The sequence below is a fragment of the Aulonocara stuartgranti genome (genome assembly GCF_965226115.1).
Source record: "Aulonocara stuartgranti genome assembly, chromosome: 23".
NCBI classification, from domain to species: Eukaryota; Metazoa; Chordata; class Actinopteri; order Cichliformes; family Cichlidae; genus Aulonocara; species Aulonocara stuartgranti.
In genome coordinates, this window is record NC_138958.1 from 12,620,718 (window position 1) to 12,645,393 (window position 24,676).

Below are 24,676 nucleotides of genomic sequence, written 5' to 3' on the forward strand. Positions count from 1 at the left end.
ATCTATCAAGTCATATCACATATAGTGCTCGGTCGACAAAAAGTGTAAGACCATACAAATGTGCAAAAATCTTTATTAATCATGACAATAATAATGACACAGTTCACTGTTGATTCTGCTACAACTTGAAAAGAGGGGGAGATGACCTAAAGCGTGAGGAAGAGCACACGCAGCCATTTATGATCGGTTGACTCCACTGTACACGATGCAGACACACTCCACAGCACCGCGAGCGGCGATGTTTAGTGTCAACTTTTTTTTTTTAAATCTAAATGTAAGAAAACATTACCCATTCTGCCACGTGTTATCACTTCTTCACATCCAAATAAAGTTTATAAACCTTGAGGCACTGATCAGATATGATGCATGCAGAAAAAAAAGGCAAAGGCTGAAAAGACTGAGGCCAGTTCAGCAACTACAACACGGTAACGAAAGCGAGATGACGTCCACGTGGCAAGCGAAGAGCCTTAGCTTCCCAAACATTGATTATGCCTAATCTTAAAATAAATTTCTGATCCCAGTGAAGCTCTTCATTGAATTTTTCTTTAAGTTTAGGACTATGTTTAATCCATGAGTGGGAAACTGGCTGCTCGTATTTGCAAGACTATGAGTTCCAAAGGGAGGAGTCGAGATTAGTCACTGAACAAATCAGTTGATTACAATCTTTAAATATTCATATTTTAATTAATGTACATTACTTTTTCACAAGAAGCTGGTGTGGCGTTTTAATGAGATACTCTTAATAAACTGAAGTAATCACAACAGGCAACATTACAAGTAATTTTACACAAGTTTCGTAGATTAAATACTGTCATTATGTACTGTAGCTATTTTTTTTCTTTTACATGCGTGTATCTTAAAGCGAAATTCTGCCACATTAGCATTTAAGGAAACACCGTTTGGGGGAAACTATTAAAGTGTACCATTACCTAAATATGTAAACTTTATACAATAAAGTGCTCCCCACAATGTCAACAGTGAGATTATACAACCAATGATAATGTGCATTATGTTTGACGAACTTTTTCAAACTGCATTAAGAGCACACACACATCACTAATACAAATTGATAGTTTTAAAACTTTGCTCCAGCTGTCAGTGTTACCACTTTGAAATGAGGACCAAATAGCAGCCTCCCTGGGCAAAGATTAATTAAGAGCACAGTCAGAGAAATGGTAAGTACAGTATTGCAAAATGATAAGCCGGAAGGCACTTTATGATATCAGTGGGATCAAATTCATATGCAAATTTAGTACTTTAATTACCAGCACAAACATGATACTTGCACTCTTGATGTTAGGATTTAGGGCCTGTGCAGAAACCTTCCTTCAAGGTCATGTTCAGCACGAATGGCATATGCAGCGTGCAGCCACTTCATCCAGCTATGAAAGCTGAAATACTTCACGTGGTGCAAAGGTGCAGGAATATGTTGGCTTTTAAAAAGAATTGGCCTCAATTAAGATGGTTTTACAATGCAACTTCCATTTATCTCTTCTGGTGTTAAGTTAATTTGATATTCTTTGATGAACACACACACACACACACACATTTGCATCTGCCCATTTCTTTTAATAACTACCTCAGTGGAAAACACCTAGTCCATAGGTGTGTGTCAACACTTATCGTCAATTTAGATAAGCCAACATAAAGTGCCCTTTGAAAGGAGATATTAAGCAGCTTCGTTAGTCACTGGAATTTAATTAAGAGGAGCACTTTTGGGGACAGACGTGAAAGTGCTGCACAAATGTTGTGCAGTGCAATCTTTGACTTTGTCCAGACTTTAAAGTTGTATTTAAAGTAGAGCAGCAACAACAAAACAAAAACTTTCTCTCTGCAAAACAGCCAAGCATAGCAGTGCTACAGTTATGCTGTGCATACAAATAAAAAAAGAAAAAAGAAATGAAAAGAGATTGCACTGACTTCTGAACAATAAAGCATGTCAGCTATTTAACCCTGTCTAGGCTTTGAATAACAGATTGTAGCAATGAGTGGAACAGTAGCAGGTGGAGAGATGTCGGGGAATTAGATAAAAGTGTCCACTATCTCTAGGTGGTTTTGACAAGGTCATAGACATGAATATGAAAGTCATCGTCATATTTGATGTAGTAGACAGAGGGCTTGGCCGGGACCTGGTAGATGACCAGGCCTGTTCTTTTCACACCCTTGTCAGTAACGTACTCCACTTGTTTCCCAACGAGACTCTCCGTCTCTTCTCCTGGCTTCCTGTCTGCAGGCAACAGGTGCTTGTTTTCTGTGGAGAGAGGTTAATCATTACAACACCAAGATTATAATTACAGAAGAGATGAAGAGTAAAATAAAATCCTGCTGCTGGTGAAAGCTGTTGATAAAAAGAAAAAAAATAATGGTGTCATTGTCATAATTTTCACAAATTAAAAAAAAACTTACTTTGTTTTTATACTTGGCTTTTTATACTCGTACTATAAAGGTCAAAGCATTTTGCATAAAGATCTCTCTATTTGCATTAAACTTCACTTGAAGTTAATGTGAATACCTATCTCTGACAAATCAGATGTGGAAATTTCTTCACATGCTGGAAATGGTCGTTTAGTGATACTATTATTCAATCCTTGGGCTTTATTTACACAGCATGGCAGCTATATTAGGTATCTGTAATACTCAAATTTAACTTAAAATACTTTATTTTAAGGGAAATAAAGTAGGGAAATGCTGCTCACTTCCTTCAAAACGCGTCATTCTGCCAGAGTGCTTCTGTAAGTAAATAATAATGGATTGCATTTATAAAGCGCTTTACAATTCATTCACTCTCACATTCACACACTGGTGGAGGCAAACCACAGTTGCAGCCACAGTTGCCCTGGGGCAGACTGACAGAAGCGAGGCTGCCGTATCGTGCCATCAACACCAGTAGGAGGTAGGGTGAAGTGTCTTGCCCAAGGACACAACAACCAGGACGGACGGAGCTGGGGATTGAACCGGCAACCTTCCGGTTACAAGACGAGCTTCCCAACCCCGTGAACCATGGTTGCCCCAAATATGACTGATTAGATGATGAACACAGACACCGATCATGTTTTTGTTTGTTTTTTTAGCTCACATGGTATTCATGCCCAACAGAAGAAAAATGTATCAAATGATCTTCAAAGTGTAAAATTGATTTATATACATAAAATGGGCCCAGTTTAACTCATTTCTAATGCCATAGGACAAAAGTGTTTATAAATTTTTACAGAAATTAGCAATACCTGCTTCAGGCAGAATCCTGAGGTCTCCTTCAGCATAGTCGTCCCACAGCTGGTACATATAAAGAACGGGGTCCTTTTCATAAGTAATATAATACCAGTTGGTCATAACTGGTGCTTTGGAGAGGACCATGCCTCTCCACTCATTCTTCTCTCCATCTTCCTTTTCAAATAAATGCTCCACCGCTTTGCCAACCAACTCCTCCGCCCCTGGAGGTGTCTTGACTTTATTGTTTACTGTGGAGACAGAAGCATGAAAGAGAACAATACAGACCCAGCTGTAACTCCAGAATCTGAAGTATGAACTGATCAAGGCAGACGCTGACTTACCAACTTTTTCTGACAACACTTGTAGGTTGGACACTCTCTCATCCTTGAACAGCTCAATGCCATAGACGCAGTCAAAGCCATCGTATTTCACCATGAAGAGGGAAGGATTTACACAAACTCTGTCAAGTACTGTGCCCTTCCATTTGCTCTGATTCCCCCTCTCACGCCAGTTATGCTGAATGCGGACTCCCAGAATGTAGTTGGGGTCTGGGGTTACTGCGTCACTCAGTTCCCCGCTGCTCCGTTTTCTGGTAGAAACAAGACGAAGATGCAAGTCTGTGAGCCTGAGCCTTACACACAGGTCCAACAACCTAACCTAATTTGCTCTTTTAAAAATGCACCCGAGTCAAAATACAGATAAGATAAGATAAGATAAGATAGAACTTTATTAATCCCTCGGGTGGGTTCCTCTGGGAAATTATGTATGTATGACCTTTGTCACATTTCTCAGCTATTTGTTCATTTCTGTGGCTTCCACGTGATTAAAACACTTGGGGGGTTTCTTGCAGTGACTTCTTTGTGACAACGACGGCACAATGTGACATCAAATACATACAGCAGACGCAGATCGACATACCTGCCCCTTTTCTTGGACATGCCTCCAGAAATGCAAAGGTTACTAATTAAGAGAAAGACAGGACAATTAGTTTGGCTGCCAAACTGACAAGCACATGTATGATGATTATACAGTAAGAGATGCCACACACACATATATTTATGAAACAGATGCTGCCTGTTCAACAGACGGACAAGTCCTCGAGCCAATGAATTTGCATGACGGAATAACTTCCTGGGTATTTATTGACACAACATTACCATAGAGGTCACTGTATACTAAGACAAGACTGTGTGTGTTATAGCTGACACCAAGCCTCCCCTCATCTTAGGATCACAAAGTCTTAACAAAACCGACTGACAACTTTGAGAAAAGCCGTTTCACTGCTATGTGCGAAATTACAGGATTTAATGTTAGAAGGTTACAGTGTGGCGCAAAGGACTCACCAAGTTACACATAAAAGCTGACTGGCAAGGCCATTAGACCCTTTACGTCACATGTACCCTACCTGTCCTGGACTAAAGCCAGCACAACGCCTCTGTAGGTTATCGGAAACAGTCTTAGCTCTACCTCAATGCAGATGTTACTGTAGGTAAGTGTAGGCGGACACATACATCCAGCACACTCTTCGTTGTCTCTAATGGCAGCTAGCAAACACAGCTAAAAACTGTGTGTTTACAGCCTTGTTCTCTATGTGGAACATATTTTCATTACCTTTAAGCAGATTTCATATCAGCATTGTGCAGTTCGTCTGGCAGAGAAATGTTGCCACACACCAACCCGCCTATGTAAAATCTCGCGAAACCTGTGGGAAAGGGAAAGGAGGGGGGAGAAGACTCTATATCCCGTCAAGCCGTGAGTCACCAGAGCCGTAGAGAAGAATGAGAGCAGGGCGCGGGGAGTGATGGGAAATGATGTTTTGGTTTCCGCGAAACTGACTTTTTTTTTTTTTTTTTACACAAAACATAAACAGTTTCAGACAGTGATTCGTGAATACTGTCAGCTCGTGTGTTTTAGAAATATGAGAAAGATAGCTACACAACACAGCCAACAAGCAGGAAAAATGAGGTCAGAATTTTCTATGACGCAGGAGTTGCCTATGGTTTCAATTAAAGGGACAGACGGTATTTGTTTTAGTTTTTTGGCGTCACTGTTTGAGCTGTGAGAGCATTTAGTTTGTAAAATTAGAATATTACTCTAAAACATGGGAATTTAAAGCTTACAACAATACTTTATAACAATAAGGAAGCTGTTTTAATTAGATGGACTTAAAATATTGTAAAAATAAATGTGCCGGCTTAGAATTAGGAGTTAATAGGTGTGGACAAATATTAGACACATGACAAGGACACTTGCATAGTGTGACCTTCATGTTTTGGGCTGCCTTAATCATCTGAATCAATCTTAGCAATCTTAATCTTATTTTAACATATGCACAGAGCAAGTAACATATATTCAGTATGATGTTATATAAGCTTTGTAGTGTTTCCCATAAAGCCATTACTAGCTGCTCTCCCCCTAAAGGTATGTTAGAGTACTGCAGTTGTTGTTGGGGTTTTTTTGGTTTGTTTATTTGATTTTTCAATATATTTTTTAAAAGTCAGTCAAGCATAATTTCAAAAACACATTTTAAAAAGTAAAAACTGGAGGTTAATTAAAAATAGTATCCAATAAAATATTCTAGAGAGGAACAAATATAGTCAGGCTCAGTGTGGAGTGAGTTTTCAATATTTAACGGCAGAGACAAAAATGTTATATGGTTGAAATGCAGCAGTTATGAAGATGACAGTGTTGGAGGCCTTCTTTTTTTGTAATACCTAAAAAAACAAAAACAAACAAACAACCGGAACAGGATGCAGCTGCCTCCCTGTGACTGAGAATGACAAAGATATTCAGTGAGCCTGTGCTTCATGCTAAATATTTTAACTCTTCCGTGAGGTATCATTATACTAGTATCACTGCATGATGAGGAAAATGATTTGCATGAATTGAGTGTTTCAATATTTAGTGTAATGTTCGGTACGCCATCCAGCTTTTTCAAAATAAATAAATAAAACCACAATGTACAATAACTCTCGAGCAAAAGTATTTTATTTTAGATTGTGCTCTTATTTGAAACACATTGAAGTGCACCAACAGCAAAGAAGAAGAGAAAAGCATGCATGAACCTTTCCTAACCCATCTGAAAGGCACACCTAAAGCAAAAGGATATCTGTGATGAGTGCAGAATTACAAAAATCAAGACTACAGCACCATAATCCAATCAAGCGTTGCGACACATTATCAGTTAGTCTAACTGGCCTAATTGTCATTCAACACCCTTTGAATCCATGCCCGGAAAGAAGATATGCGTGTATAGACATCGGGGGTTTGGGGGTCTCCACATCGCCTCCCAGAGAAAGAGATAACACCTGCTGCATCTCCATCGCACACCAGCGGTCCACCTGAGTCTCCCTTGAAGAGAAATGATAAAGTACACTTAAGTACACTTACGCTTTGTTTAAAATACAGGTTTTTCAGGTTTTTCCAGTACTCAGACACTTTAATCTCTTACTGAGCAGAAGCCTTGAAGGCTGTGGGAGCCCACACCGCAAACCATCGACTGTGTGATGGGAACTTGTCCCCATCTCCTTTTGCATATCATTTGTGGCAGAGTGGTGACGTTGACTTCCTGAAGCGTTTTTGGTAAGGTGTTGTTATCGCCTATATCGCCCCAGCCTGCTGTGATGCACTGGCTGATTTGATTCAGACTGCCAGGTTTCAGAGAGATCACCTGAACTGCTTGAGACACTTGGGCCCTCCGGTTCAGCTGAGAAGGAGATCAACAACAGGAAAAATACTTTAAAAAGCTGAACGGTGTTAGTATTTGCATAACCTTAACATCACAAGTTATGTTTCTGTGCAAATTAGAAATGATCATGATCATGTTAGCAGACAGCTGTTGTTCTCACCTTGAGGAGCATGATATCATTTTTGTGTCCATCATAGTCTGGATGCGGAAAAGATTTGACCACAAGGAATTGCTGCTTTGTTGGCTCAGTACCCGTCAGGGAATCAACTCCCAGCACGACTGTGGGTATTCTACAAATTGCAGCAACATTTATTATGTTATCAAGAATCCAAAGTTAATAATTTTTCTTCCATAACGAAGAAACCTATTATGATATTGAGAAAAACTGATAGAGGGGTTTTTTGTCAGTTCTGCAAATGCTGCCGATTAAAGCAAACACTGAATTCGTACCCACGTGTCTCACAATGTGCTGCTGTGAGTACAAAGTCCTCTCTCACTAGTGCTCCTCCACACAAATGGCGACCTTGAAGTTGCACTGAGGCCATGTAGGGGAGTGAGTGGGGGGCAGCGTCTCGGCCTCCAATAATCCGAGAACCGTCAGCTCCTGAAACACAAACTAAGACGTCATTTGTTTATAGCAATCCAGGACAATATGTAATTAGTAGTAGGATAGGTAGCAAATAAAAATATGCACAGTGTTTGTCAGATTTTAGATTATTTTTTATCAGAAAGACATGAAAGCTTACCACTGAGGACAAACAGCAGAAGGAAGAATCTGGCTACCATGGTCACTGGTGAAATCCGCACTAAAGTTTAGGGAAGCAAATGTCTCTTTTCATGTTCTTTTGTATTGCTTAAGTGTGTTTGCTAACATGCTGTAAGGTGTCTTGTAAAGGTCTTGGTAAAAATTACAAAACAAGGTTTCATAATTGATGTTAACGGGCAGTGGTATTTGAGCTGTAACTAGATGCACACAATGCTCAGGAAGTTTAGTTGTTCATAATTGTTCCTCCCTAATTCTAGTTTGCAGTTAACTACAAGTACTAGAGGTGGACGGATCGATTCAAGTATCGACAGCATCGATAACAACACTAGTATTGGTATCGAAATTCAGCGTGTAGCCCGCTGAACTCTGTTAATTATTTCTTTGGAAAAAATAAACCTCAAACATGCACTGTGAAAAATGTCAGAATCTTTTTGTGTGCGTTAGAGAAAGAAAAATGTAGATTCCAGGTCTCCAAAAACCCAGTTTTAAAACACATGAAAAGCTCAAAGGTGTGTTTTGTTGTGTTAACTAGTTATTGTGGAAAGTAAAAAATCACACTTATATAGTGATGATGAAAATGTGTTCAGAATTTGCAAATTGAGAATTCATCTCATTAATCAACTTCAGCAATACTGGCTCTGTATTTACTTGTTATCAGATCGATACTAAAATTTGTAGTGTGGCGCAGCACTACTGTGAATGAGGGAAAGTGTGAATGTTGGACATTTTTGTTGGAATGTCCAGGCAATGTTAAATGACAAGATATACGTGTTCAAATAGCATCAATTAACACACAACTTCAGATTTTTTATTTCTATATGATAATATTCATGACTAAACAATAAGAACAAGTACTCTGATGTTGTCTGAGTTTTTGTGCAACGTATCGGTATCCGATCAGTGTCGTCAAGACCACCCTGAATTTTACTTGGTATCGGATCGGAAAGGAAATAAGTGGTATCGCACATCACTAATAAGTCTGTGTTTGAGTGTTTGTAGTTACGGGTAATATGGGATACTTACACTTCCCCTTTTGTTTGTTGAAAAGAGTGCTCTTAAGAAACGCTGCGATTTTGTATAGCACAATATACCACACCCCAAGAATACTTCTGCTTTAACCTAAAACTGGGTTTCTTGCTGCATGCATAAGATTTTAAATTTTAGATGCATGCTCCCGAAAAACTGTAGGAAACTGATTAATGCACTTCCTGTGATTTTGCATTTATAGAATCAGAAATGTGATGTTTGAGAAATGGCAGGAAGAGAGAATATCCCTTTAGTAACAGTAACAACATGTTTGTGGTGAGCTCAACTGAACACCGACCAAAAAGTTCTTTATTGTTGGTTCATTAAATAAAAAAAATAAAGCTCCAAAGCAAAATTGAACTTTGAGAAAACTTAATAATAAATACAGCAACTCTAAGTTTGGTTTTATTTTTGCATCTTGTTAAACAGCAGACAGCTGAGAAAAAACAAGAATTACATTAACAACAGGTGCACTAGAGGTGGCAACAATGAGACAATTCCCAAAACAGGAATAGTTTTACAGCTGATTCGCATTTTTTCCATCCTCACCTTTTTAATTTTGCATGCGTCTTGGGTCAGTATGCATATGGATCTCTGATTCATGAAGTGAATCAGATATTCTATCAGACTCTACTCTCTGTGTAATGTGCACTGGGTACTAATTGCACTGGTAACTGTACCATAAATATTACAACAGACCATAGCCTCAGACTTTGTGCCTCACAAGTCACCGTGAACTCACAGATAAGCTTTTAAGTAATAAGTAAGCTGTATCTACACTGAAAAAAATGCAATAGGGTGGTTGTTGAATCTGCATAGAATTACTTCATATATCCAGCATGACTAATTTAAATTTCACATCTAAACATATTTTTGTCTTTTAATTTTCACATATTCTTTAAGAATATTCATTCTTTTAGAACAAATCATGTTGAAAAGAAACAAGTTAGTCGTGTTTTATCCTCAAGCTCCGCCCCCTGGAAAGGAAAAATCGGCTGCACTGTCCGCCATTTTTGTCTCTCGCTTTGGAAAATCTACTACCATCTGGAGTTTTACACTTGAAGGTAAATAGGATTTTAAAGCTAACACACCAGTGAGAAAGAGTGTAGACCCTTTATATATGTGGACTTTTACTGGGGTGTTGTTATTTTACAGGTATGTGGGCTGTTTATCGAAAACCATGAAAGGCCAATGTTAGGCTCCAGTTAGCTAATGGTAACCGAAATTATGCGATAAGCAAATTAGTAATTAACATATATAATGTGAGTTAATATTGTTTGTATATTCTTTCAGTCTAAATTAACAGACTATTACAAACTTGCATCGGTGTCTGTAGTAAGTGGTGGTACCTGCAGTGTCTTAACCATTAAACAAGCTAATGTAGGGCCGGGATATGACTAGTTTGTTGAAACATGTCTGCTGCCAATGTGACTGCTCACACACGGTAACATTACCAGCACATAGCCACAGCCGCTATAAACATGCTGAAAGGTCAATCTAGCTTCTGTAGTCAGCAGCTGGAAGACTCAACACAGACCCAAGATTCAGTGTAACGGTTATCTAAATGTTGTGTGTCCTGTTTGTAAGCCCAGAAAAAGAAATTAAATAAAATGACGACCTTGAGCTTCAAGCTAATGTAAGCGTAATGCTATAGCATAAAGCGACTAATGCAATGATGACGTTGTTAAATTAGTAAAAATACAGTAAATATATCCAACATGAATCAGTTATATTTTTGGTCTAAACATAATTAAGTCTCACGCCTTTCACTTGTTTTAGAAGGATGTTCAGTCTTTTAAAACCAGTCATATCAAAATAACAGAAAATAGTTGTGTTTTCTGTTGAAACTCCACCCCCCCAGGGCGTGTTCTGCGAGGGAAAATTCACTGTGGCGGTCCGCCATTTTTTGTCGTTGCTTCGTTTACGTTTGGTGCTGAGCTTTACTTTGTCGAGGTAAACTGAAAACTACATGTTTGAGAGGAAACGAAGAGAACATCCATTATATGGGGAAGTTTTTCTCATGAATTCCTGTTGAGCAACATAATGGAAAAAACAAGTCATTCCTTAAGTTAACTAATGATAATGCTAGCTTAAGCTGCAGGACAATATTATGTGCATTAGCTTTTTTTCAGTGTGTGCCCAGTCACATTCGCTTGTTTTTTCTCAGTGAATACAGACTAACAAACTCGTGTCCATTTAGTTAACTGGTTGTACCTAAAATGTTTTAGTTAAATAAGCTAGTTTGCCATGGGGTGGGCTCTGTTGGGGGGGAGGTGAAGATTTGCATATCGTTAGCTTCATAGCATAATTGCCTAAGTCATTGGACTAAGTCAATGACTTAGGCAATTATGCTATGAAGCTAACGATATGTTATCTCACATTCTGTAAGGTAAATTTTCTGGAAGGTCAAATTAACTAATTTAACTAAGTATTAATGAAAGACCTTGATGTGTATATGACAATAATAGATGTAGTTTCTGGGTCATTTGGCAGAACTGCAAAATGGCCAGAAGGAGGCAACTGCTGTGATTGCAAACAGGCTTTGGGTGGTATGGAAGTAAGGGCAACTATGGAACTGCTCAGCAACATGGGACCCATAGCTAATAAATAGTAACATGACAAAAAATAACAACTTTGTGTGGATGTAACCTTGTGAGATTTGAGATTTTGACAGCATTTTTATGTGACAACTTGTCTTTTTAGATAAATGCAGAGTTTAAGCGCATTACCACCATGCCACTGCAGTCCAGATTACTCTCGCAGATAGATGTGCTATCTGACAAACTCATAAAGGTCTTCAAAAGGCGAGGAGGACAAATAGGAAGAAGACTGCAGAACATTCTGGAGCCCACGGCCCAGGTAAGAAAAAAATAATTTGTGTATACACTTTAGGGAAAATAATAATTTTAACAAAATGCTGCTTGTCACTCTATGCCAGGAGTATGTTGAAAATCACCTGGGATTTTCACAATTTACCATGGGTGCGTTTTTTGTTTTTGTTTTTTCTTTTACCTGCATCAGAACGATGTGTGGAGTTCATAGTTGAACACCTCTCTATGCTCTGACAGTATTCTGCTTCTTTGCATGGAGATTTCACTTCATGCATTACCTTTTTAAGCATTCTGAGGACTCAAATCACATGCTGTAATGAATCCATTTTTGTTCACCTAATGTGTTAATGTTAACATTTTTTGGAATAGTGACACAGATTAAAATAAGATTTGGTATAATGTTCTTTGACCAGTGTTCTGTTTAATTAAATTTTGGAATTCTGCATTTTCTAGGCCACAGATGAAGCCATTATCCAACGATCTAATAAGGAAACAACCATGGGAATTTACATCATAAAGTCAAGAGATGCCAATGGCAGCCCTGAGGACATCGGGATAGTCCTTGAAGGCCAGAGAGTCTGGCAGGATTTGGATAACTATACCCTAGCAGCTGCAATGCTGTTTGGACTAATGTACACTTTGAACCTCACCTACCCACTGGAAAAGTATACCTTCGAGGTATTATAGAAACTGGTTATGGAGCTCAAAAGGAACAGCCTTTCAAAGAAGGCCCAGGTTCTCAGGACCAGACTGTACGATTGAACAGTTTTCCAGTTATGATGTGGGAACAACATGTTTACCTCTTCGAATATGTACCATCCTTTCTTTTAAGCCAGCACTGGTAAAGTTGCAGTACATAGTGAAACTTATTTTTCTGGCACTTTTCAACTTGGGGCCTTTATTACTGCAGTTTTCACTTTTCAAGCCATGGTTTTTGTTTTTTTTTTAATTCAAACTTTGAATGTCCATTTTTCTCAATGGAAATGGCGCCTTGCACCAATTTCACCAATTTGCAATTTTTTTCCCAAGGTGCACCACTACAAACAGATTGCATCGTGTAGTATTAGTGATTGTGATGTTTAGTGATAGAAGCAAGCCAATACTAATCAGTTTAGGTCTCTTGGTTGTGTGCCTGTGGGTTAACAGCTAGTAGCAATCCAAACAATGTCAGGAGTGATTCCACTCCTGCAGATGATGTTAGGCCACTGCTAGAGGAATTGCTAAATAATGTTACACATGAGCAGTGGCAACAGTTGCGGTCTGATTACGCCGAAAATGCCACCATAGGAAGGCTGTGTAATTTTGTAGATAATGTCATAGCCCTATGCTCACTGTCGGCAGGTGCAGAAATGAGGTTTTGCCAGGACACTGCTGTCACTAGCACAACAACAGTGGCCTCAAATGAGACAGAAACAGCTCCTGAACAGACCTCTAACACAGTTGACCGCAACACGGAAATGCCAGCTAATATTTCACAGAAAACAACAGTCAACTTGCACAGCACAGCAGAAAATTGCCCTGGTGTCACATATATCACTGATATCCAAAATACTACGGAAACACCTGAAAACTCAGAGGATAATGCATGGCTGGCAGATCAAATTCAGGCTGTGATTCTACAGAAAGAAATGGATTTGTTCAACATCCCAGAAAATAGCACAACAACAGTGTCCTTAAATGAGACAGAAACAGCTCCTGAACGTGCACAGACCTCTAACACAGTTGACCGCATCATGGAAAATCGAATCTGTGTGCCAGTTGTTATTGTACAGAAAGCAACAGTCAATGTGAACAGCACAGCAGAAAATTCCGCTGGTGCCACACTTATCACTAATGTCCAAAATACCATGGAAAGACCTGAAAACTCAGAGGATAATGCATCGCTGGCAGATCAAATTCAGGCTGTGATTCTACAGAAAACAAGGGATTTGTTCAACATCAGGGAAAATAGCACAACAACAGTGGCCTCAAAGGAGACACAGACAGCTCCTGAACAACAGAAAACAACAGACAACATGAACAACACAGCAGAAAATGTTGCCACAAATATCATTGATACAACTGACGAGCCCAGAACTCTAATAGACAAGAAAAACCGTGACACCACGCAGGCTGTAGATAAAGCAGGAACCTCTTTGGAAAATAATGTAACCCCAAAGAAATCCTCTGCTCAACATGAAGCCAGCATGCAAAATCAATTCAAAAAACACCCTTTGGCAGCAAAGGAGGAATTGCCTCAAAACAAAGAAAAATACCGATTTTTTGTGGAAATATGTATGGAAGAACTAGTTAAGCGGGTTATAAAAAAATCAGGTAAAGTCATAAGTCCAGAAAGAGTTTTAGCCATCTACAAGAGGCTTAGCAAAAAGATCTGGGCTAAGATCGGGGATGAAATTGATCAAATCCCCTTAAGGAAGTTCAAAAACTTTGAGAAGGTGATTTTCAAAGCCCTGTGTAAACAGTGGCAAGAGGCAGAAGTAGTTCTGCGAAACATGGAATTAAATGACCCAACAGTCGACAATACGATTGTTAAAATTTTCACAGAAGAGGCAGCCAAACTCTCGAAGAAGCCAAGTTGCATACGTCGGTTTTTCTCATCTATAGGCCGACTGTTTTGTTTCACCAGGAGACAAAACAAGGTTGATGCACTGTAAAATGGTAAATGGCCTGTATTTGTGTAGCGCTTTCCTAGTCCCTAAGGACCCCAAAGCGCTTTACACGTCCAGTCATCCACCCATTCACACACACAGTCACACACTGGTGATGGCAAGCTACGTTGTAGCCACAGCCGCCCTGGGGCGCACTGACAGAGGCGAGGCTGCCGGACACTGGCGCCGCCGGGCCCTCTGACCACCACCAGTAGGCGTAGGGTGAAGTGTCTTGAGCCACGATCGCCCCTGATGCACTGTAGAAAAAATTGTGATAACCCCTTGGAACGGTCGCGGCAGATGGCTGTCCCCTCACTGAGCCTGGTTCTGCCGGAAGTTTCTTCCTCTTAAAAGGGAGTTTTTCTTTCCCACTGTCGCCAAGTGCTTGCTCAGAGGGGTTTTTCTGTTGGGGTTTTCTTTTTAATAACTTTTAAAAAAGTTATCAATAAAAGTTATTAAATTTTACACTGATTTCTGTTTTTTTTATTGTCTGTAAGTTGAATAAATACATTTGTTATTTCTTACTCAGTTCAAACTGGGTAGAAAATGCTGTGCTGTCATGTGACCTGTTCTCTCTGTCTCTCTCTCTCTCACACACACGCACACGCACACACACACAAACAAAGGTTTGATTAAACAAAAAAAAAAAGAAAGGAGCAATTTAAAAAACACCAGCATGCTCTCACCCAGGTGATACTTGAGCATACCTGACAGCTGCTGAGGGTCACCTGGACACAGAAACACAAACAGGTCTGATCTCATTTCCTTCTTCATGCTAAGCTCTGCTATAAGCCACAACTTGCTTTGCCCCGTGTTTGTAGATGACTGGAATCAGAGCAGAGTCTCTGCATGTCTTTATTAGGGTGGAAGCTGCTACTGATATTTGTGCAGCAGACTAAACAAACAGTTTGTGAACATTCAGCATGTTCAGTCCAATCAAAAAGCAGGAAAATAGCCCCACTGAGAAATCTCTACAAGGCACCGCTGAGAGGTGCCTTGTAGAGATTCATACATTCGGTCTTCATACTCGACTCCAGATCTGGACTTGTGTTGAACTCGACTGAGGTGGTGTGATCAGACACAGCGCTGCTCTTCACTGCAGCTGTCCACAAATCACAGAGGAAGTCAGGAGTGTTTTTACCTCGTCTAGCTGCCTCTGTGTGTGTGTGTCTCTTTAATTCATTTTTCTTTGTAAGCTACAGAGACCTTCACAGGACAATAATTGTTCCTCGTGTTCGCATGAAATCACTAAATACATGCAGCAAAGCCCAGAGGACACAGGTAACCGATACAGGAGACTTTTCCTGCCCTTCCAGGGAGAAAGTCGATTTCTTCAGTTATACTTCCTGTTGGTTTTTTGGTTTTTACGTTGAAGATTTTAGATGTTTGGCTTTTAATTCTGGTACTCCTGTTTTAATTTCAAGGACTGAGGTTGTTCTTCTTGCACCCGTGGACAGAATCGTCTGTTTTTATAGTTTTATAGTTGTTTTGGAGTCAATTTTGCTTCAGTTAGTTCATTTAAAATATTTTAAATAGTTTTTTTTTTTTTTTCAGTGGTAGTTTGCTGTGTATTGTGTTGTGTGAACTTGGCAAACTAACTAAAGGAAACATGTCCCAGGTCTGGTTTGTGGGTGGTTGTCTGCTTAGTAATGAACTCTGCAGACCACATCAAGCTTTCTGCTTCCCACAGGTGTAGCATATGGACTGAAAGCAAACAGAGGTGTTAGTGTGTTGTTGTGTAGTTTCTATTCAAGCTGACATCATTTAATGCTGTTTCTGCATGCTGGTCAGTGCCATCCAGACAGCAGGTATGACTGAGCTTTTGAACCAGGAGAAGGTGTTTACCTTCTTCGCTCCCAACGACGATGCCTTCAATGCACTGCCGCAGGATGAACTCAGCAGGCTGATGTGTGAGTTTTATTCAACTACACAGCTTCTCTTCATTCACATTCTTAATTTATCCACATGGACACTTTCCACACACGTGTGTAAAGCGTCTCTCTTCTTTACAGCAGCTTATGCTGAGACAACCCGTTCTCACTCCCGACGCGTAAAATAATGACGATTTGTCACGTCCCTTAACTTCTCATGCTGACGCCTAAGGTACCCTTCCACGTTTTTATGTTCATTCCAATATGAACCCGCTCGCGGCGATCGCGCGCTGTGTACTCTGTGTGTTAACAAGAAAAACGCATATAAGAAAGTGGTGCGCAAAAGCAGGGTAGTGACAGAATTTATATTTGAAGCATGTGTACCTGCACATTAACACACGGGTACTGTGGAATATATTTTTTACTCACCTAAAGCGCTCGTGCTCTCGTCCACTCCCCGCAAAAAAATAGCAGCTGTGCGGTGTGTGTGGCATCGGTGCTCTCATCGCATGCGATGGAGTAAAAATCAAAAGCACAGCTTTATCAGATAGTTGCAGTTTAATGTTGGCTGACAAGTCTTCAGTGCGTCGCACAACTGGATTTCTGGACATGCTGACGTTGTTGAAGTCCTGAATTTGTTCCGGGCACATTATTTTTGGTGACTTTAATGAGGCAGTGTTTTATGAGTTTATGAGGTCTCCATCTGAAAAAGGCTCGCCATGTCTTGCGATGAGTCGGGCGACTTCATAGCTGGCTATTGTAGCCTTTTCCTGGACCTTTTGAGCACAAAGAAAATACTGTTGCTGACCCCGCAGATCAAACAGACACACTTCCCCTTGAATTCTTTGAAGAAATATTCACTCTCCCACCGTGTCTGAAATTTTCTGCATTCACTTTCTACCTTTCGCTTCTTTGGTTCTGCCATGTTTAGTAACTTGCATAGCTGGACTGGCCATCGGGCATTTGCCCGGTATGCCCGATGGTGATTTTTCGTTTTTATGGGCCGATGGGGCTATTGCGGAGCTTCCACAGATTCAGTAACATTAGCAAGTGGTGGAGGCCAGCAGATGCAACACGCTGGCAGGTGGATGACGGAAAGGCAGGAGGAGCAGAGACCCGAGGCGGTGAACTGAACTTCAGGTAAGAAGTTATGACCTGCAGTCTATCTGGGTCAGATATAAACCAAGTTTAGGTGGAGTTTATTTTCGTTATGCTGGCTTTTTACAGTCAGTTACAATAACTCGTACTGCGTACTAGCTAGCATGATGGAGTTTCTATACTGCTGTTTCAGCTACAATGAAAAAGACACAAAGCTGGAGTTATTCTGTGTCTTTGCTGCACAGCTGCCTCTTCTTCTCTCATTCTCCCCCCTTCCTCTCCTGTTCAATCACGAAACTGATCAATGATCAGCTGATCGCTTTTCTCTCTTGTTTGTTTATCTCCCACTTGGCGCCAGAAAGAGGAAACCAGCGGATGTTGTGCTAAACAACAGCAGCACATTTAAGCTTGATCAGCTGTTGTTAGAATTTATTTAATATTAATTTCTAGTATCAGCTGAGGTTTGCCGAGCCACAGCTGTAAAAGCTGCAGGTCATGATATCGGTTTGGTTATCTGGTGAGAGGGAAACATGAAGATGAAACCAGGCCTGGTTTCATCTTCATGTTTGCCTTTACTGGATCATCAGAGCTGAACAGGTGATGGAGAAACAGGTTTACCTTTTAGGTGACACGAATGAGTGGAAGGGAAGTTATGAACTGTTTCTGAGAGACAAATAACACCAGGATCATTTTCTAAGTAGCTGACAGCTGGTAACTGTGCAGGGGCGGGTCTAGCAAAGTTTTGCCAGGGGGGCCATGTGGCATTAACAGGGAAAGGAGGGCACAAAGAAATACTTCTCTTTGTTATGTCATTTAAAACTTTGAATAAATAATTATCTGAATCTTACAACAAACGTTTTCATCTGATGTAAAATGTATAGAAATCCATTATTGTACATAGTAATTTTTTCAGGGTCCCAACATAATTTCTTCAGAAGTAAGTACTGTATATGATGCCAGTATTTTCCCACATTTTCTAGATACTGTACCAGTACTGTGTGTAAAATGCCATCAAAAAGTCAATTAGGTTTTATTCTTCCTTACCTGTCTTTCTATCTCCTTTCACTTTTTAAAGGTTGCCATGTTAGAAAAAATGTTTTGCCCTGCCATGCTGTTTATTGATGTGGCAAATGAATGGTTTATGAAAATATATCTAAATCTGTCATCAGTAGTCAGTAATGATCATGTCTCACCTCTAGTCTTCTCTGTCTTAATTTCAGGTTTTCACCATGTGTTCTAGATAGTTTAGGAGGTTAACTCGACCAAGCAGTCTACTTTTGGGTACTGTTTAGAATACCAGAATAGGGAGGATGGTGTAGGTTTAAGTTTATTAGATTGATACATATATACCAACAAGACAGTGTACATCACTGTGACAACAGCGGGGGTTTTTTTTTCATTCAAAGGCTTTATGGTTTTTCCTATAATACCTGGTGGGCCAGTCTCTAGTCAAAATGCCCAGGCCGATTTTTTGTCCCAGTCCAGCCCTGGTAACTTGGGGTAAATTTCTTCTGTGATTGTCCTTTTTGGTGGAGCAACTGCCTTGATCAACAGTAGCTCCTCCTGGTGTTAAAACTGAGAAGTGCAATACACTCAGGCAAAAGTTGAAGTGTGGGCCATATTCTATTCTATTTATAAAATTACTTGTGGGCCAATTAAAAATGGACCGCGGGCCAGAGTTTGGACACCCCCTGATTTACATTGTAGATTCTTACTGAAGGCATAAAAACTATGAACGAACACATGTGAAATTATGTGATAATGAAAAAACAGTGTGAAATAACTCAAAACATTTATTATTTTTATTTTATATTCATCAAAATAGCCACCCTTTGCTTTGATTACTGCTTTGCACTCTCTTGGCATTCTCTCGATAAGCTTCATGAGGTGGTCATCCTAAAATGGTTTTCCAACAGTCTTGAAGGAGTTACCAGGGACGCTGAGCACTTGTTGGTCCTTTCGCCTTCACTCTGCGGTCCATCTCATCCCAGACCATCTTGACTGGGTTTAGGTCAGGTGACTGTGGAGGCCAGGCCATTTAGCGCAGCACTCCATCCCTCTCCTTCTTGGTCAAATAGCCCTTAAACAGCCTGGAGGTGTGTTTGGGCTCATTGTCCTGTTGAAAAATAAATGATGGCCCAACTAAACTGGATGGGATGGCATGTTGCTGCAGGATGCTGTAGTAGCCATGCTGGTTCAGTGTGCCTTCAGTTTTGAATAAATCCCCAACAGTGTCACCAGCAAAGCACCCCCACACCATCTCACCTCCTCCTCCATGCTTCAAGGTGGGAACCATGCATGTAGAGACCATGCGTTCAACTTTTCTGCATCACACAAAGACACAAAGGGTGGAACCAAAGATCTCAAATTTGGACTCATCAGACCAAAGCACAGATTTCCACTGGTCTAATTTTACATTCCTTGTGTTTCTTGGCAAAAACAAATCTCCTCTGCTTGTTGCTTTTCCTTAGTTGTGGTTTAATAGCAGCTATTTGACCATAAAGACCTGATTGTCACAGTCTCCTCTGAACAGTTGATGTAGAGCTGTGTCTGCTACTGGATCTCTGTGTGTCATTTATCTGGGCTCTAATCTGAGGTGCTGCTAAATTGCGATTTTTGAGGCTGGTGACTCGGATGAATTTATCCTCAGCAGCAGAAGTGACTCTTGGTCTTCCTTTCCTGTCCTCACTTGAGCCAGTTTCGTTGTAACACTTGATTGTTTTTCCGACTGTACTTGGGGACGCATTAAAAGTTTTAGCAATTTTCCGGACTGACTGACATTAAGTTTTTAAAGTAATGATGAACTGTCGTTTCTCTTTACTTAGCTGATTGGTTCTTGCCATAATATGAATTCTAACAGTTGTCAAATAAGGCTGTCAGTTGTGTACCAACCTGACTTCCAAGCATATGTGCCAACAAAGCCAAGGGTAGCTACTTTGAGGAATCTAAACTATAAGATATATTTAGAGTTATTTATTTAAAGAAATAACGCCAACAGCTAATCCTTTACAGGACCACCAGAATCACCATGTATGATGTCACCACCGTGCACTGAAAAAAGTACAGAAAAAAGAAATATAAGCTGTTGCGTCATTAAATGGTTGAAGAATAATTGTGAAGCAGGTCAGAACACAGAGGAGACAAAACCATGCATGATGTCAGCAAAATGGTTAACTTTTCTTTGTACTGGTGTCAGGGGGACCCTTTTATGGAGCGGTTTGCTTTGTTGGCAAGTATGATTATCATCTACCATATTTTGACTTTCAACCACATCCTTTATTCAAGGTAAGTTTGTCTGTTTGACACTTATCTTTGCAACTTTATCTTTATATTGTTTCCTCATCAGTCTGAAATACATTCACTACTGTATGATTATTCGTCATTAATTTTGCACCACTTGCTGCTGTTGTACCTCACTGTCATTTATCAACTTCTTCTTTGGTCTAAATGTTCTTATTTGCACCTTAGAGCTTCTCAATTTTTGTGAAGTTAAATACCTTCGTATGTATGATTTCCAGCTGTTATCTTTTACTTATTTTGGGTTTTATGGAGAAAAAAAAATGTAATCCATCTACTAAACACAATATGAGTAATTTGACTTTTCAGTTATATCCAGCCGGCGACACAGAGTTGATAGTTAGGACTTTTTCACCATATTTCGAGCCAAATGTTCCCTGCAGTATTTTTTTTTAACTTTTATGTAATCAGTGGATTGAATATTGAAACTTTAAACTATTCTCTGTAGATATACTCTGTGATATTGTATGTTTTCTTTCATGTTGTATGAATCCTTAAACAACAGCCAATGTAACAACTGACTGTAGAACTGTTGATATGGCAGATTAAGCAAATAGTATGCAAAGTATAATTGATAAAAACAAAAATTCCTTTCTTTATTTCTCTTATTTTCAATCTCTTCTGTTTAATTATACTCACAAGTAAAGAAGGCAGATATCTGACGTGACAGAGCTGAATGATATCATCTTTGAGTTCTGCAGCAAACTAGATGAACCATAGATTGAAGATAAGCTGTCACTATAGTAGATCAACATGTGCATAAACAGGTCTTCAAACTTTCACACTTGTTGATGTATCACTCATTTAGTGTTTGAAGCACAAATCTGACTTCGTTATTCAATATTTACTCTGTAAAAAATAATTGTACTTCATGTGCTCATTAGCTATCTGGTGCTGTATAGCCCAAATATGTGGAGACGGCGTCTGATGCTCAGTCGTTTTAAGATAGTTGAACATTTTAGACTTTCTGTATATATCTCTAAATCATACTTATGTGTGTGTGGGTGTGTGTGTGTGTGTGTGTGGGTGGGTGTGTAGAAGCAGACGCTCTCACAGTGCAGGGTTCTTAGAAAACAGAACTAATCCAAGAAAATAGAAAAAAGAATCCATTTAAAAAAATTTCTGAGAACTTTTGTGAATGTTTTGTGTGTTCTGATGAAAATGTTTTCAATTGAAGGAAATCTTGGAACATCTGGTGGTGCAGCAACAGCAGGAATGTCTCCCTGCACCCCCTGCAGCTATAGGACCCTAGTCTTCCCCTCAACAAGTTTTCCTTCTAGACTCTACAGCTGACTTCCACATGCTTCTCTATACTCAGTTGTCAGATCAAGGTACGAGTCCTTCTTTCTCTCACAGGGTAACTTCATCCTTCCCTTCCACTGGACAGTGAGTTCTGCCATGATCAGTTGTTGGCTGAGGGCTCTGATTTAATACCTCCTCTATCCAGGCTACCGAAATTATGACTAGCTCCTTCCTCTCCTTATTGGTGGATTATAATCATATAGAATAGAATAGAATAGAATAGAATAGAATGCCTTTATTGTCACTATACAGTTGTACAATGAGATACAGAGCATCTCCTACTCAGTGTAAACATGCTGGGGGGTAAAGTTCTGCAGCGCTATGTACATATGGACAGTATTAACATAGGGAAAAACATATATATATATAAAATGTACAATATACAAGCCATAAGTAATATGTAATAAATAGTGTTATGTATATACAGTTGAATTATTGCACCAAGGAACCGGAAAGTGTGGACCCTCTCCACACACTCCCCTTCAACTCCTCACTGCAGGCATGTCATGTGCCTGCCTGCTTCAAGTCCTCTACCATAATCCCTGTCCCCAAGAAACCTAGGATCACTGGACTAAATGACTACAGACCCGTGGCTCTGACATCTGTGGTCATGAAGTCTTTTGAGCGCCTGGTTCTCTCCTATCTCAAGACCCTCACGGCCCCCCTCCTGGACCCCCTGCAGTTTGCATACAGAGCCAACAGGTCTGTAGATGACACCATCAAAATGGCCCTACACTTCATCCTGCAGCATCTGGACTCCTCAGGAACCTACGCCAGGATCCTGTTTGTGGACTTCAGCTCTGCCTTCAACACCATCCTTCCAGACCATCTCCGAGACAAGCTTTCCCAGATGAATGTGCCTGATCCCATCTGCCGGTGGATCACTGACTTCCTGGCGGACAGGAAACAGCATGTGAGGCTGGGAAAGAATGTCTCGGACTCCCGGACCATCAGCACCGGCTCCCCTCAGGGCTGTGTTCTTTCTCCTCTGCTCTTCTCCCTGTACACCAACTGCTGCACCTCCACCCACCAGTCTGTCAAGCTAATCAAGTTTGCAGATGACACCACCGTTATTGGACTCATCTCGGACGGGGACGAGTCTGCCTACAGGAGGGAGGTTGAACGTCTGGTGTCCTGGTGCAGCCACAACAACCTGGTGCTGAATGCCCAGAAGACAGTGGAGATTATTGTGGACTTCAGGAAGCACACAGCTCCACTCCCCCCCCATCATCCTGACTGACACCCCCATCACCTCTGTGGACTTATTCCGCTTCCTGGGTACCACCATCACCCAGGACCTGAAGTGGGAGCCCACCATCACCTCCGTCATTAAGAAAGCCCAGCAGAGGATGTACTTTCTGAGGCAGCTGAAGAAATTCAACCTGCCAACACGGACGATGATGCAGTTCTACACTGCAATCATCGAGTCCATCCTCACCTCCTCCATCACCGTGTGGTACGCTGGAGCCACTAGCAGGGACAAACAGAGACTGCAGCGTGTTGTGCGCTCTGCTGAGAAGGTGATTGGCTGCAGACTCCCATCTCTGCAGGACCTGTACACCTCCAGGACACTGGGGCGTGCAGCTCGGATCTCAGCTGACCCTTCTCACCCTGGACACAGTCTGTTTGACCTGCTCCCCTCAGGCAGGAGGCTCCGGTCCATTCGCACCAGAACCTCTCGCCATAAGAACAGTTTCTTCCCCTCTGCTGTTGAACACATGAACAATAACCGTATGACTGTTCCCACCACTAACACATGACCCTACGCTGTGTTCACTGCATCATTCCATGTTTGGCACTGATCACCACCTGCACTCATGTATATATCATGTATCTATCTATCTATCTATCTACTTAGCACTTTTAATTCTTATTCTCATTTTTATTTTCATGTCTATTAAAGCTTAATTTATAACAGTATGTTTGCACTGAAGCACCGCAGCAATTTCCTAATGTTGTAAACCCACTCAACATTTGGCAATAAAACCCTTTCTGATTCTGATTCTGATTCTAGAGGGGGGCCAAGTCGGTGCTGTGTCTCCTGAAGTCAACAATGAGCTCTTTGGTTTTCTTAGTGTTCAGTGCCAGGTTGTTTTCTGAACACCATGCTGCCAGCTTCAGGACTTCCTCTCTGTACTCTGCCTCGTCTCCCTTCGAGAAGAGTCCGACTACCGTGGTGTCATCAGCAAACTTGATGATGAGAGTGTTGTTGTGGGTCGAACTGCAGTCGTGGGTGTAGAGAGAATTCATGAGAATATATGAACAATAACAGTGGCATCCTCTCTCCATCCACTGTAAAACAGATGAGTTCTTCCCTGCCACCTTTCTGTATGGAGAGAATGTGATATTTGGACGATTTAACATTAATCCTGGTCCACGCATGAAGTTCTTCAAACCTTTCCAGGAGCCAAATGATGTTTGAAGAAGAGTTATTAAATCATCCATGTAACCCTTCAAAGCTGGCAATCATTGGCCTGGCTGCGTTCTTACTTCTCTGACTCCTGTTTATATTTTGTTTGAGATACAGTACTGTATCTGACAAGTATAGAAAGGCACTACCTTCCTCACTGTGGAAACACTTGATGCAGTCAAAAACCTAGCATAAAATGTTACGCTTTGGGATGAGAACGTGTTGGAATGACACTACCTGCAGCAAACAAGATGAACCACAGAAACCACATTTTCCAGATTAAGATTTGAGCTCTGATGCTCAAGAGTGAGTTTTTTGTCAGGACTTTACTGATCAACCTTTAGAAAATACCATTTTAATAGACTAACTCATCTTGTTTTTAATGGAAAATCATTTTCTTCTTGTTCTTTCATCTGCTACCTTTAAGAATAAACACAAAATTATGGAATACTTGGCTGTCCCAACTCCACTTGATGTTTGTATAGTGGGAAAGTTATGGGTGATTAAGACCTGGGATTTGAAAAATTCA

At 40.5% G+C, this 24,676-nt stretch overlaps 2 protein-coding genes and 2 long non-coding RNA genes across 7 annotated transcripts; 2 read left to right on the top strand and 2 right to left on the bottom strand.

Annotated features, from left to right (window-relative positions):
* Positions 1-56: 56 nt before the first annotated feature.
* LOC309701424 (spindlin-1-like) lies at positions 57-4,982 on the bottom strand. Its single transcript, XM_082525581.1, has 5 exons — positions 4,822-4,982; positions 4,129-4,170; positions 3,552-3,799; positions 3,225-3,458; positions 57-2,251 (listed from the first exon to the last, which is right to left on the bottom strand). The coding sequence occupies exons 2-5, from the start codon at positions 4,146-4,148 to the stop codon at positions 2,046-2,048; spliced, it is 708 nt and encodes a 235-aa protein (XP_082381707.1). The 5' UTR covers positions 4,149-4,170; positions 4,822-4,982; the 3' UTR covers positions 57-2,045.
* A 1,198-nt stretch (positions 4,983-6,180) lies between these two features.
* On the bottom strand, positions 6,181-7,754 carry LOC309701423 (serine protease 57-like). 2 transcript variants are annotated; one of them, XM_082525580.1, is made up of 5 exons: positions 7,645-7,754; positions 7,349-7,502; positions 7,059-7,188; positions 6,662-6,916; positions 6,181-6,561 (listed from the first exon to the last, which is right to left on the bottom strand). In XM_082525580.1, exons 1-5 carry the CDS (start codon positions 7,682-7,684, stop codon positions 6,409-6,411), a joined length of 732 nt encoding a protein of 243 aa, XP_082381706.1. In that variant the 5' UTR covers positions 7,685-7,754; the 3' UTR covers positions 6,181-6,408. The 2 variants fall into 2 exon arrangements, with proteins under 2 accessions (XP_082381706.1, XP_082381705.1); XM_082525579.1 differs by having other exon boundaries at positions 7,349-7,514; positions 7,645-7,722.
* Positions 7,755-9,483: 1,729 nt separating this feature from the next.
* Positions 9,484-15,864, top strand: LOC309700047. 3 transcript variants are annotated; one of them, XR_014274554.1, is made up of 3 exons: positions 9,484-9,754; positions 11,394-11,549; positions 11,975-15,864. It is a non-coding gene; the product is annotated as an uncharacterized lncRNA (long non-coding RNA). The 3 variants fall into 3 exon arrangements; XR_014274555.1 differs by lacking the exon at positions 9,484-9,754 and adding an exon at positions 9,763-9,845; XR_014274556.1 differs by lacking the exon at positions 9,484-9,754 and adding an exon at positions 10,545-10,643.
* A 506-nt stretch (positions 15,865-16,370) lies between these two features.
* On the top strand, positions 16,371-22,572 carry LOC309699700. Its single transcript, XR_014274437.1, has 3 exons — positions 16,371-17,180; positions 20,335-20,423; positions 21,613-22,572. It is a non-coding gene; the product is annotated as an uncharacterized lncRNA (long non-coding RNA).
* Positions 22,573-24,676: the final 2,104 nt, after the last annotated feature.